The sequence below is a fragment of the Anopheles bellator genome, chromosome X (genome assembly GCF_943735745.2).
Source record: "Anopheles bellator chromosome X, idAnoBellAS_SP24_06.2, whole genome shotgun sequence".
Classification (NCBI taxonomy): domain Eukaryota; kingdom Metazoa; phylum Arthropoda; class Insecta; order Diptera; family Culicidae; genus Anopheles; species Anopheles bellator.
The window spans coordinates 8,628,016-8,641,744 of record NC_071287.1 but is presented as its reverse complement, the minus strand read 5'-3'; the positions used below and the strand labels follow the sequence as shown (position 1 = coordinate 8,641,744).

At 53.7% G+C, this 13,729-nt stretch overlaps 3 protein-coding genes across 3 annotated transcripts; 1 reads left to right on the top strand and 2 right to left on the bottom strand.

Moving 5' to 3' along the window:
* Nucleotides 1-5,459: 5,459 nt before the first annotated feature.
* Nucleotides 5,460-6,642, bottom strand: LOC131213478 (uncharacterized). Its single transcript, XM_058207520.1, has 2 exons — nucleotides 5,991-6,642; nucleotides 5,460-5,902 (listed from the first exon to the last, which is right to left on the bottom strand). The coding sequence occupies exons 1-2, from the start codon at nucleotides 6,640-6,642 to the stop codon at nucleotides 5,460-5,462; spliced, it is 1,095 nt and encodes a 364-aa protein (XP_058063503.1).
* Nucleotides 6,643-7,764: 1,122 nt separating this feature from the next.
* Nucleotides 7,765-8,726, bottom strand: LOC131213477 (UV excision repair protein RAD23 homolog B-like). Its single transcript, XM_058207519.1, has 2 exons — nucleotides 8,326-8,726; nucleotides 7,765-8,219 (listed from the first exon to the last, which is right to left on the bottom strand). The coding sequence occupies exons 1-2, from the start codon at nucleotides 8,690-8,692 to the stop codon at nucleotides 7,765-7,767; spliced, it is 822 nt and encodes a 273-aa protein (XP_058063502.1). The 5' UTR covers nucleotides 8,693-8,726.
* Nucleotides 8,727-11,102: 2,376 nt separating this feature from the next.
* Nucleotides 11,103-13,176, top strand: LOC131213476 (uncharacterized). The gene is made up of 2 exons (XM_058207518.1): nucleotides 11,103-11,916; nucleotides 11,981-13,176. Exons 1-2 carry the CDS (start codon nucleotides 11,103-11,105, stop codon nucleotides 13,174-13,176), a joined length of 2,010 nt encoding a protein of 669 aa, XP_058063501.1.
* The last annotated feature ends 553 nt before the right edge of the window (nucleotides 13,177-13,729 follow it).

Sequence of the window (13,729 nt, the reverse complement as noted above, 5' to 3'; positions counted from 1 at the left end):
TTGTTGAGAGCCCGATAAACTAGACCTAACGGTCACATCTAGAGATTAACAGTTCAAAAAGGTGGGATGACGCTTCCCTCATCCATAGGATGTCTTGTGTTTGAGTAACCTTGCGATCTTCTTGGCATGTTGGTCTTGAGCGCCACCTGGCGGCCAGCGCTTGACAGTATGGAAATGCCACGACCAACAGGAACAACCGCTAGCGCAGCCCGATCCCCAGGAACATTACATTTGTCCCTCGCGTTTTTGCTTGTTGGCGGAGTATTCCCCCGTGCCCTGCCACTACTGGCAGGGCCTTTGTTTGTGTCGTGCGTATCCTCATGTGTGTGCTGTGGAAGGGGACGGGCACCAACCACGCGTACCGCCAGCAGTGGGTCTACTACCCGATAATCTGCTCTTATCTGTGTGTTCACGCTTCAATCACTTCACTGGCGGATGATTCGGGATGCTCAATTCGGGCATCCCTCTGCTCGATAGCGGCCTGCGGCCTGCGGTTGGAATTGCTATCCTATCTGGGTTCGGGCTCCGGGGTGCACCGTGACGTGACGCAGTAAACACCGCCACTTGAACACCGCGCCGAAACCCCGAGCAGGGCAGGCGTCCCCAACAGATCCAGCTGCAGCAAACCTTTCGGGCAGACCTCGTGTTGAAAGATCTAATTTCGCTGATTTGCCATTTTGCGAGCGGCCCCAACTCTCCGTCCCAAACCCCGGGTGTCCGTTTCGGTGTGTCGTACCACCACCGAAGTACCGGGGAGCAAAGTGCCAAGTGAAGTATTTTTTTTGGGACCCCCTTCACCACCCAGACCAACAGGCAAACAGTTCCGGAGTTACAGTTACATGGAAGCTGGTTCCGGTTTGATTATGGCAAAACTAACGACTAAACAGAAGCTTGAAGAATTCTCAAGCGATCACCGAGTTCCCAATGACTTTTTGACAGTACGGGAGTTAGTTCCAGTTTTCGTGGGTACATTCGCGACATTCGCTATCGTCCATTTTTTTAAGTGAACCCAGCATTCCAGTTTGACAGCTCTGCGAGCTCCTGTCACCAGCACTTCTCCAGATTGTCGATGGTCTCTCGACGATTGCGGAACCAACTACGGGACAACGACCTGGGCTGCTTGTGGACTTTTACGAGGTCCAATAACGGTAACCGAGCAATTCCAACGAGGAATCCAACGAAGAATTCCTTCATTTCGCCGCCATCGTCCGATCGACCTGAATGTCGGCCCTGTGTCCAATAGATAATAGACTCGATGTCACGGCTGCCCCACCCCCCACACGTTGGACTGCCAGCTGCGCCGGAAGTTATGCAAACTGCAGCCCGCTTTCGGCCGGGCTAGCTTTTAGGCGAAACGCCACGGCGATTATGTTGTGATGAATTTTGGTCTGCTCTCCATCCCAGCTTCTTGCCAACTCTATCGCCTCTACCACTCGCCCCAGCATCCCGCCCGCCTCCCTCGCCAACGGCACCACCGACGGGCTAATGTCGCATGAAATAATTCTGATAACAGCCTAATAATTAGTTTGTTAAAGTAATTTATCTTAATCTTTATGGCGGGAGGCCTTGGGCCCTGGGCCCTCTGCGTACCGTTTCGGTATGTTGCTTTCCTTCCATACCACCACCTTCCCGCCCGCCTTTTTAACGGAACCACTCCTTCACGGAACATGGGACGGGCCGGGGAAAGAGTCCGGAGTCCTATCTCTGGCCAACTTTCCGGACACGGACACTGGCCGACCGACACACTTGCCAACCCTTATCACTTCTTTGCAACCCTTTCTCTTTCGGGCACCCCGTCCCCCCTTCCCCCCCTTCTTTACCAAGGATCCCTGGACCAAAAAACGAAGAGTAATTTGTGTGTGTTTAAACAAACTACCTCCTCGGAAGGCGCCTGGTAGCCCCCTAGTATCCCGGCTATATATTATCATTATTAGAGAGAAGCCAGTGGGGTGTGGGGCTTTCTCTCGGACACACTCTCGTGCCATGTACGTGTGAGTGTGCGGCTACACACTTTCAAACACGGAACGCCGAACGACACGAACCCCGACACGACGCGCCTCTCGACGCATCGCATTTCCGCATCGTTGCGCCAACCCCAGGGCCCAGGGATTGAAAGGGCTGAAAAGGGCAGAGGCAGAGGGGGTGGGGAGCGGACAAGAAAGTAGTTTTTAAGTATGTGTTTTATAAGGATTCAAACTCAGAAATGGCTGTCCGCTGTTATCATCTCGGTTGCCGACCGACCGGCACTGGCCCTAGCCCTTTTCCCCTCCCCTCCCCCGGATCCTCCAGCCGACCCTCCAGCCAGTGGGGCTGGGAGGGGATATAACTTAATTAAAGGGAAAATCTGAAGGACTTCCGGATCGTCTTCGGCGGCGGAGGGGCCGAAATGGTGAAAGTTAAATTTTATGCCTTTTAATAATCCATCCGGCCTGCCGGTGGAGGGGAGAGGATGGGAGGTGGGGGGGGGGCCTCGTTTTGGAACCACATTCTGCTGCTGCAGTATTTGTGTGTGTGTGTGTGTGGGTGGGTGATGGGTGCCCCTTTTGGATGGGGTATGGTAATTATGTCTCGATCAAGGCCCTAAGCTGGCCAGTGCCCGAGGGGGGAGAGGGGTGGGGCAGGTGTGTGAGGCGTTGTAGGTGAACCAAAAAGTGAAAGTTCTCCACCCTACATCCCCCCTCAACCCCTCACACTAGCTCTTTCCGAAGTAGGCATGAAGAAGTCGGGGTTTCCGTACTTCTAACGCTCCGAGGAACGCGTGAACGCGCCGCGAAGCGATTAGTGTAGTTACATGCACTGTGAATGTGTGTGTGTGTGTGTGTGTGACACACGTCTACTCCAAGCGGGTGGAGGCCGCCGAAATTGGGCGTCCTGGGCCGCCGCTGCCAAAGCGCCGGGATGTGTTCCCCGATGGTATGGCGCTCCAACAGCTGTAGGCTGGGGTGAAACGGGTGGGGTGAGGTGATGGGGTAGCAGCAGGCCAGAAAAGGGGTGTACCAGGTGGGGGGCTGAGAAAACAAACCGCTGCGTGCACCCTAAATCATTGCCGAACAACTTCAACCCTTTCCGACTGCCCGAGGGAGATGGGATGAAGAGGAATGAGAGGCGGGCATGGTAGCGGTGGGAGATAAAAAGTGGAAGCTGATTTATGGCCGAAATTCGGACACACTGGACACACCGTCACACCCCGATCCGCCAGGGATCGGGACCCGGGTCTGGCCGTCGGAGGAATGGATGGTGTACGGAGTTCCTACGGTACGGGGAACGATCCCCGTTTGTGGGGTCGGCTCCGGGTGCGCGGAGGCGGTGCGAAGATTTAGTATCTACGTGGCCCGCGAATGTGTGCCACACGTTCAACTCCCGACACGGATCCCGATTGGAACAGGGGAGTTCCGGGCGCGCGTACTTGATTAAGCTCCATTACGGTAACGGGGCCGACTTCACCAACATCGGACCATACCGAGGCCGGAAGTCAAATTGATTGGAATTAATCAAATATCGAGGTGAACCTAGCCGGTTCCCCAGGATTGGTGGGGACGGGTGAAGACATCCGCTAGGGTGCGACCGAAGCAAACCAGAAGCCCTGTGGCCGCACCGGGCCGCTGTAAAACACTTTTAATGTCATTATAAATACAACAAAGATTTACTCGGCGAAGAACGGCGTCTCGGGTCACGGAGCATCCTGGAACCCCGTACAGACGGGGGCCGCAGGCGCGGGGAAAGCGAGAGACTTAACTGTAACCGACGCCAACACCAGATGGCCCGGCTACTCCACGCTACCACGCTACGAGGACCTCACAACCTGCGGGATCTCCACGACTTGGCTAGCGTCTCTCTCTCTCTCTCTCTGGACGTCCTTCATGGATAGCGTGCGCGTGGACTCGCTGGATCGCCCAGGATGGTGGTGGATTCCCGTCTCTTGACCGCCGTTCCGTTTGACAGGTGCCCAGACTTGAGGTACCGACAGTGAAGACGAGCGTGAGTGAATTCTCGCTCGCTCTTGAGAGGCGCATTTTTTGACCTGCTTCCGACCCGGTTACAGCGTTGCGGAACACCCTCCCAGAACGGGTCCGGGGATTCCCAGTCCCGGGGGAACAATTTATTATTGGTCCGGGCCAGCAGCAGCAGCAGCAGCAGCTTGCCTCTCGGACAAAAGTTCCCGGCCATTTCGAAATCCCCAATCCTATCGGTTCTCGCTTACCTGCAACCCAAGCTGTCCGGGCGGGTGGGATTCCCTTCGGGTGGTTGGGCCCTCTCCGTCGCACTACACGCACCTAATTTATGTATTCAAAATCGGCCTCTAATCGAAATGGAGAAATAATTTGATTCGGAAACCAAAGAACCTCCACATGTGCACGGTGAGCGAGTGTCAAAGTACGGGGCAAGGTTCCGCACTTAGCTGTAGCCCCCTGGATCCGGAAGGAAGGCGACGCCGAAACTAGATAAATGGCTGGGCACTGGGCCGCTTCGATCGGAATGCTTCCAGGCATCTAACCACATTACTTCCCTTACTTGCCAGCTGTGGTGGTAAACGGTCTGTGAGTGTTTTGGGCGTCCAAGGCCTGCCGACCAAATTTGGGCCAATGCGTTACCGGCACACCGTTGAGCAACGAACGTGCTCGCAATTGCTTGCGGTGTGGAACAAGAGCTTACCCTCCATTTTACGGCCATTGCTTAACACACAAAGCATTGCACCAAACGCACCGGGAGCTTTTGATTGCTACGCCCACAGTGCTTTTTACCATAGTTTCCCACAAATCTCGTTGTTAAACACGAATCACTACCAGCATTTATATGTCGGAAAAAGAATGCAATAAAAAGGTTCGTCCGTGGGTCATTTGGGCCGACAAGCGGATCCAGCGACTGGCGTCTAGAGTTCGCAGGGTTCGAACCGATTAACTATTCATTATTTATTACTAGTTAGCTATGAATCGACCGGCAGTGTTTGCCGTGCCCAGAAGCCGTAAAACAGTGTGAGCGACAGTCGATTGGGTAATCTTGCCTGATCGCAACCGACTTATCCGTCTTCCCTATTACAATAGTATAATGTTCGTAGTAGTAGTCAAATGTGCGGTGTACTCGCACGTGGTGAACACCGTGGTGTCATCGTACTAATGCACCTGGCGAGTCCTGGAGTCCATGGGACACACTTCGTAGGGGATCCCGATTCGGATGCTTGCCTAGAATCATATCGATTAGCTCTTTTGGCCACGAACACAAGGCGATAACTTATAGACAGGCGTGCACGGTGTAGTGGTAGCGAGGATCGTCTCTCGCAGAGGCACCGACCTTCCGATATGCTTTCCGAAATTCTTACTACATGCACTGCCCTTGTTTATTCAAAATGCATGGAAAGGCCTGGCCCTCGGCTCGCCATTTGTGCCGCGGGAATATGTCTCAATAAAGTTAATGAACCATTGGGCCTATCACCGCCGAATGTGCCGTATAGCCGAACCCGCTTAGTACCGTCGCCGGTAGTCGCCGGCTGGTGGGGGCAACGAATTGAACTTATACACGAGCCGACGCCGTCCGGAGAAGTCGCCGTCCACCAAGCGGTTCGCGTCCCGGCTGAGTGCAGTGTCAGCGTCCAGAAGCTGCTCCCGGGGCATCGTGTGGTACGGGGCGTAGGGAGGTACCGGCCAGTGGGCCTGATAATGGCGCGGATCCTCGTAGATCGTGATCGGCCCCGATTGAAGCGGGCTCGTCGTGAACGGTGGGCGCGGTTCATAGTACGACCGCTGCTGATGGTAGGAACCATCGAACGGTTGGTGGTGCGCGACCACCGATCGCTGCTGATAGTTCGAAGGTTGATAGTAGTCATAGCCGCCGTACGCCGTCGCCCCGTACCGTTGATCGTTGCGGTCTCCGTGAGCGTAGCCATCACGATAACCGTGTCTATTGCCTAAAACGAGAACACGGACGTATATGTGGAATAGCCGGCAGGACCAAAATCATTTGGCAGAAACCAACTCATTTGGCTGACTACTCACCCCGATCCTGGGCCGCCACCCGATGATGGTTGTGCCCATCGTGCAGATCTGTGCCGCCCTGCCGGTCATCGTAGTGGTCACGCAGGAAGTCGTTCCGCCGGTCCTGGCTGTACAGCTTGTCCGCGTAGTCGTTGCGCAGGTTCTGCCGATTGTCGAACACCTGTTTGCCGCCCCGGTCGTCGGAGTCCTCGTAGTACGAGCTCTTGCTGCCACTTTCGTCCTTATGGTACGAGTTGCTGAAGCCCGACTTGATGTGCTTCCGGTTGTGCGTCTTGTCGGCCTCAAAGTTTTCGCCCGCCAGGTGCTTCACCTTGTCGACCGTCGTGCCCTTGCTCGTATCCAGCACCCGTTGGCCGTTCAGCTGGTTGTCCAGCTTGTGGTAGCGCACCGCGTCATTGGCCGAATTGATGCTGCCCGTCTCGTCGAATGCTTGGTCCTTGCGAAAGTCGCGACCGTCGGCAGTGCCCTCGGTGCCGCCGCCCTTCGAGCTGGCGCCCGACATGCTGGTGCCGTGGGCCTTTCCACCAGTCGGGAAGGTATCCTGCGGGGGTCGGTACGCGTGGTACGGGAAGTCGTCCGCGTACGGGCTGCCGGTGGCCATCACCGCCAGCATCAGCAGCACTAGCTCGATGATCCTTAGCAAAGTCAGCATTTTCGGAGAATAAGGTTTCCCTCAGGATTACCTACAACTTTCAAACGGCTGTTTTGGATTTAACGGGTAAACGAATCGGGACCACGCTCACATTCGCACGCACACACACGGACGCACTTGCAGCAGGTGTGAATTAAAATGGCGAGTTCCGCAAGTAATGCGTTGCTTTCGCTCGGCGCGAGTCCGCAACTGGCACTGTCGGTGCCGTTGCGTTTGCTGCCCTGCTTAAATATATCTCGACGCATCAGTCCGCCCTTTGAATCCCGAGCGGCCCACGATCTTCCGCAATTCTTCGGCTCCACAGCTTAGCTAATCGCCCAAACCGAAAACCCATTGAAATTTCGTTCCACCCGTGCGCGCGACGGACAAGGTGAATAAGCGCCAAACAGCAGCACAGCAGCGCGAGCGAATAGCAATAGCCTTTTTTAGCTAAGGAACCATACCGCAAAGGCGGTAGCGGGACAGCAGTGAGCAGCATTTTGCGGTGCGGTGGGCGATGTCACCCGTCCACGATTTCGCCGTTTTCAAGATCGCCACGCTTCAATAGGCAACGGCAACGGGTGCGGTAGTAACGACCGCGTGCGACCGCCGAACAGCCGGAAGCCGATGATCGTGCAGTTCCAGTTTCCCCATTCCACGAATGCTTCGCCGATTCGACACGTCGACTGAACGTCGAAAACGTCCGAATTTGCGGAAAGATGTGCACGCCTCAGACAGTCGTCGCCGCCGCTGCGGAAGTCGTCGAAAATTACCTCTTCTCAAGCCTTATTTTCCTCGGCATGGAGAGTTAGCAGTTTCTGTCTCTCTCTCTCTCTCTCTCTCTCCCCACCTGTTCAGCACTACGTTGTCACATCGTCTTTTTGGCGAATCGGTTCCCGTAGGGGTTTCGGTGGTGTTACGGTACTTAGTTTTTGTAGTGGTAGCTTAGAAACGGTTTGGTTTTTCTTAACCAACACAATACCACAAATTTCGCTTAGGCTTATGGCAAAATGACCGAATGCTAGGAAGTACATCTTCAACCGTCTGTGGAGCGATTGGAAACGCAGAGAGGCGAAGGACGCACACAAACGGTGGCTAGGAAGCAAGTATATTTTTAAGTGATTTTGTTGAAGCTTCACCGCTTCACCGCTTCGTTGTTCGTTCATTTGTCGTACCCGAGAGACGATCAATTGCGTTAGTGGCAGACGGCAACGGCACACTGTCAACCAGTTCGGTGGTAATACTTTGCGATGGTGGCAAGCTGATTGGTGCCGTCTGCGGGGCATCTTTGCTCAGTTTCAGAAACTGTTTCGGGTTATCGGCGATGCTCCGCATATGCTGCGGATATCTATATTGGAACATATTCAGTAGCATAGGTAGCCGATCGGGCTGCTCTCTCATTTGGTACATCATTTCCCCAAAAAATGGATTTTCACGAAGAACCTCAAGCGAACCCCAAGCGTCACCGGTCGTGCCACCACCAGCACTAGCTGATAACCCGTCCACGCTCTCGTTCAGAAGATACTCGACGGCACGGTCTGGATTATTAGCGCAAATTTCCAGCGCGGCGGTGGTGCTCTCTTCAGAAAAGCCCATCGCTTCCGGAAGGCGAACCAGATGTTTTGCGGAGAACAAAAAAAAAACAGTTTTAAAAACAAAGAACACATAAAGCATTGAAGCAAACTGTAGATTCATCGTACGTACCTATAATTCTTTTTGCATTGTTTAGTAGGTCCTCCGACGCGGCATCGCTCGAAGTGGTGGCTTTTTCACCCTTTGCAACGTCGACCGAAGCCGGCGGTTGATTGATGCAGGTACTAGTAGGTGTTACGGCCGTCGACGATGAAGTCAACGACAATGATTGTTCCTCGGTGGTCAATCCAGTTTGTGCCGATCTGTCTTTAGTGGATCTCGCCTCAATCTCCTTGCTCCAGTTACCCCCCTGGTGGAGGGAATCCGTGTGCTTAATCGACGCTGTCCTGTCGGCACCCGCCTGTAAGGTGCTTTGCGAAGCATCACTCCCAACACCCGTAGCAGTGAGCTGGGGTGTCGTTTTGTTCCTTTTATTCATAACTGCAACGTTCGGCTTGTTGGAGAGTTCTTTAATGGCAAATGTACTATTGGAATAATAATTGGCCGAAATAGATCAGTTTCTTATCATAAGAATAACACTATGTTGATTCGCGCACCGACAGTTGTTTTCAGCCGCTTACAGACTTGTGACGTAAAGACAGTTGCCCGACCGCTCCACAGCACCTATGCGCTAGAGTCACCAGCTGATGCTTAGCCGTTAATAAACACACCAACACAAGCTCAGCCGTTGTTTTGACATGCGCTGTCATTACGCTGAACTTGATTTTCTTGTATATATAACTAGCCGTTCCCGGCGCGTGTCGCCACGCCTCATTTCATCCTCATTTCTCGATAATCTGACGTTTCAAAGGACTTCCCGATGACGTATCCGATCAGCTTCCCTTCTCATTTTCCGTTACTCCTACTTTTCAGACGATCGAGCCTCTCGGTGACGTATTTGTTCAGTTTCCCTTACCGCCTCCCGTTACTCTGTTCAAAATGATAGGGCTTCCTTCCGATTGGCTTTCCTTCTCGCTTCCCGTTGCATACATGGCAAAACTCGCACCAGCAAAATTTGACTCAAATTGTTTGACCAGTTTGCCTTTTGAATTTGCTGAAACTTACCCAAATTTGGTTTGGGAGCCCCCCTTGGTAAAGTGGCGAGGGGTTTCAAACATTCGACAGAACATTTCCCCTTCCCAAAAGTCCCACCTACAGAATTTGCTTCGATTTGTTCGAAAACAACCCGAATTATGCTGAATTTTATGCTACGTTTATATGGGAACCCCCTGTCCCGGGAGGTGTGAAATGTACTTTTTTTATATGATCCTAATTGAAATCTAGAAGGCTGTAGCAGTCCGTTGCTATCTCTCTATCTCTCTCTCTTTCTCTCTCTATCTCTCATTCTCTCTCTCTCTCTCTCTCTCTCTCTCTCTCTCTCTTTCTCTCTTTTTTCTCTCTTTCTCTCTTTCTCTCTCCATATCTTTCTCTCTTTCCTTATCTTTTTCATTTAACGCAAACTATGCAGTTCACCTCAAAATCACACTACTTCAAGATGGATGGAATGAGGGGTGGTGATAGGTGGAAGAAAGAAGGAAAAGGCTGTTAAGTGAAACCAATCGATTTAGAGCTCACCAAAACCTAAGAAACGATACCCACACCCATACCCATTGCCCTAGAACAGAGGTTTCAAACACGCAGCCCGCGACCACATCCGCGGAGTATATAATTACGATATAGCAGTCAGAATGGTCAGCAATAAATCACAAGAAAATGTTCTTGTCGATTCAGGGTTCTTGTCGATACGATTTATTTCAAATAAAAACCAAATCAAAGTGCGTAAAATTTAATGTTTAATGTAATTAATGTAATTAATTAGTTTGTCCCTACACTTTGCGTAGAACTAGCCAGATCAGTCTTTCCACGATTTCTTGGACACAGTTTCTGATTCTTGCGCAAGACTTCTTGGGCACAGTTTCTGATACCTCCAAGCTCTCGCTCGTAGTTACAGCTTCGTTCTATAACTGCAGCGACACGCTGGTGGGCTTTTTTCAACTCCTGCCTACGTCCTTGGTTCAAGGAGGCCGTATTGAAGCGAGTCTACATCTTAATTCCACCCGTCATTCTAGGGCGAGTTATTCTACTCTATAATTCCTGGCGTTGAGCAGACTAGGCTGACTACTGCTGACGTTGAGCAGACGAACGTCGACGGTCAATAAATAGATGATCTATTTGAGCTATGGCTCCGTCCGGGAACACCCACGCCGCTTTCTGGTAGTCCTTTCGCGCTAATTTGCTACTTCCGACTACTAAAACAATAGACTCAATGGCTTCACTGTTGTGACGAGCTGCTGGCACGAGCATTGCGAGCACGAGCAAATTTTATGGAGTGACTTGCCCAAACTTGACGGTTCTCGGTCCAGGCTTTCGATTCCGTGGGAACCGTTCTCAGCTGTTGGTCCGACACATTTGTCCGTCAATCTATTTGTCCCGCACGAACTTGAACGCCACTGTACCCCGTGCGGCTCGTGGGATGGAATGAGTCATTTGGGCGACTCCCTATCGCTGGGCTTTTGCATTCTTGAAAAACTGCCCACGATGAGACCAACCAACGACGCAATATTTATTTAATCAACGATGCATTAATGATGAGTGTTGAATCAAGTTAGTGCATACGCTACGGCACCGTTGGAGTTAAAGGTGGCGGGGGAAGAAACAGTCTGTGAATGATTAGGAGAATCGGCCCGAATCAATCACTGCCAGAGACCCGGACCACTAACAACTATTTATTTTATGCATTCATTTAGTTTTAGGCTCACCAGCGGTTGCGGATGACTACGCAGCCACGTGTGTCCGCGGTGTCCGACACAAGTTCCCGGCACTAGTCCGCGACGCTTCGATGTGCGCCGATGTCGGGAAACAACGCTTGCCCTGGCTGCACCGTCATCGTCCTGTGCGGCGTCGTCGTCGTCCTAACGTTCGCTGCCATTGTCCCGGAGCAGCCGAGCGTCTGGCCACGGTGGTCACCGGAGCTCAGCAAGCTGCTCGAGCTCGTCTTTGCGGCCGTCGACCGGATCGATGTGGTGAACAGTACCACGGACACCACGAATGACCCTGCGCTGGGAGCATTGCTGCGGTATAGAACCGTGCGCTGGTACACCGCCGATCCGATGCCGAGCGAGTGTGCGGACGGCAACAAACTCGGCGAGGACCTTGGCGACGAGCGGGCGAAACGGATGCAGTGGCTCTGGAACCAGAACAGCCACGACGGTGGCGGGTACCTCATCTACGGTGACTTGTCGGCCCTGTTGGGCCGGTACGTGTGCCTGTTCGATCCGGCCGCCACGTACCTGCTTTCGGGCGGCGTGGCGGACGCGGGGCTCGAGCGGCCCCAGTTACTGAGCGCGCTGCGGCTGATCTGGACCAAGCGCGGCGCCTTTCGGGTGTTCGTACACCTACGGGACGCCATCTTGACCTACAACCCGTTCGTGAAGTCGCGTGCAAACAACGGCGATGGGTGCGTCTCGAATTTCGGTGCCCTGGTGGAGGTCTCGGCCAGCGAGCCGTTGCCGCACGTACCGTGGAACGACTTCGGCGGCTACCCGGTGAAGGTCGAGGTGTTTCGCTCGGTGTACAGCAATCCGGTGAAGGGTAGCACCGGTTCCTACCGGGGCGCAGATATTACCGCACGGGACGTGTTCCAGCACCACCTGAACGTTACCGGTGGGTGCGTCAACAAGAGCGGCCAAACATTCTCACTAGTCTAAGTCTCACTCTTGTCCGACAGTGATCCACGTGCCGGCAGACAGCGATCTGTTCGGTGATCGACTACCGAACGGCACGTTCACCGGTGCCATCGGGCGCGTCCTGCGCCACCAGGCGGACATCGTCTTTACGGGGTTCTTCATCAAGGACTACTTGGCGCGCGACCTCGCGTTCTCGGCCAGCCTCTACTCCGACGCCGTCTGCTGCCTGGTGCGGAAGGCGAGCCGCATCCCGGAGTACCTGTTACCGCTGTTCATCTTTCCGGCCGACATCTGGGCCATGCTGTGTCTGCTTGGCATCGTCTGCTCGCTCACGTGGATTGCGCTTCGGGCCACCGTGCGGCGTTCGCTGCCGGCACAGTACGAGCGGCGCTTCTGGTCCCGCCGGTATCGGTTCGCCGTGTTGTTCAACCTCCCGCGCACCTTGCGCGACGCTTCCGGCCGGCGCCAGGCGCTCCAGCTTGTGATCGACACCTTCATACTGCTGCTGAGTGCCCCGTACCGGCGTTTCACACGCGCCGGCACCGAGCGGTTCTTTCTCACCGGCCTGCTGCTCGTCAGTCTGATCTTCGTGTCGCTCTACCAGTCCGGCCTGGCGGCCGTCTTCGTTCACCCGCTGTACCGCCGCGACATCGGCTCGCTGGCCCAGCTGGACGACAGTGGCATGGCGATACCGGTCAAGTACCGCGGCTTCATCGACGACGTATTCCCGGTCAACTACAGCCGGCTGATGGACTCGCTGCGTGGCCGCATGGTACACCTCCAGGTGCAGGAATCGATGCTGACGCGGGTCGCCCGCCTGGGTAACATCGCGACCGTCACCCGCAAAACCAGCCTGGCGCTGGACAACGCAGTCTACATGACGACGCGCCAGCTGCACATGATACCGGAGTGTCCGCGGATGTACAACCTGGCGTACGTGATGCACCGCCACTCTGTGTTCGGCGAGTGCTTCAACCGGGTGCTGCTCCGAATGGTGGGCGGCGGCCTCATTAACCACTGGATCGACCAGATGCGGTACGAGTGGACGCTGCACAACAGACGCGTCGTACAGAATATGATGGTGTCCGACTTTAAGGTGCTGACCGTGCTCGATATGCAGTTCGCGTTCTACGTCCTGGCGATCGGGCTCTCGTTCGCCGTGGGCGTAATCGCTGGCGAGGTCCTCTACGGTCGGGCACTGCAACGTGAGCATCGCCTGCGAAACCGGCGAAAGTAAGGCCCAAGCCGCTCAGTGTCCCCTCTTTATGTACGGTTTTCGGTTCGTAATGAAACAAAACTTTCGCCCACTTTCGTAAGTTATCCTCCATGCGTTTTATTTAATACATTACAGTGTTCAGTATGCTTGCTGCACTATAACCGCGACAGCGGGAACTAACCGCGCAGCAATACGTAGAGTAAGTCGACGCGCAAATGGAGATGTTTGACTGTTACTATTTTCCTCTCCGCTCGGGTGTCGGGGCTGCCGACCGAGTGTTGCCGGTTTTGGTTTGCTTTGCCGTGCTGCTCCCTCTTCCGTTACGATGCCTTGACTTGATACCTATCCCTATTATATTCCATACGCTATATATGTCTATAGATTGCATATTCCTGTTAGCTTCCTAACACACGTTTCCTTAAAAGGGTAAGCTTGACGACCAGAAGATCTGCCCAGCTGAAGCAAACACAACACCAAAATGCAGGGGACATGCAGTACGTACAAGAATAATCTAACCTGGCTTATTTTATGTTCATTTGTTATTACTTGATCATATCGTGTTTATTATTTCATG

Bases quoted from the DNA above. Each gene is read 5' to 3' on its own strand.
- LOC131213478 (XM_058207520.1), bottom strand. From the start codon at position 6,642: ATGCTGACTTTGCTAAGGATCATCGAGCTAGTGCTGCTGATGCTGGCG. The intron at 5,903-5,990 runs GTGAGTAGTCAG...TTCTCGTTTTAG, and splicing joins GGTGGCGGCCCAGGATCGGG to GCAATAGACACGGTTATCGT.
- LOC131213477 (XM_058207519.1), bottom strand. From the start codon at position 8,692: ATGAATAAAAGGAACAAAACGACACCCCAGCTCACTGCTACGGGTGTT. The intron at 8,220-8,325 runs GTACGTACGATG...GCCTTCCGGAAG, and splicing joins CAATGCAAAAAGAATTATAG to CGATGGGCTTTTCTGAAGAG.
- LOC131213476 (XM_058207518.1), top strand. From the start codon at position 11,103: ATGTCGGGAAACAACGCTTGCCCTGGCTGCACCGTCATCGTCCTGTGC. The intron at 11,917-11,980 runs GTGGGTGCGTCA...CTTGTCCGACAG, and splicing joins GCACCACCTGAACGTTACCG to TGATCCACGTGCCGGCAGAC.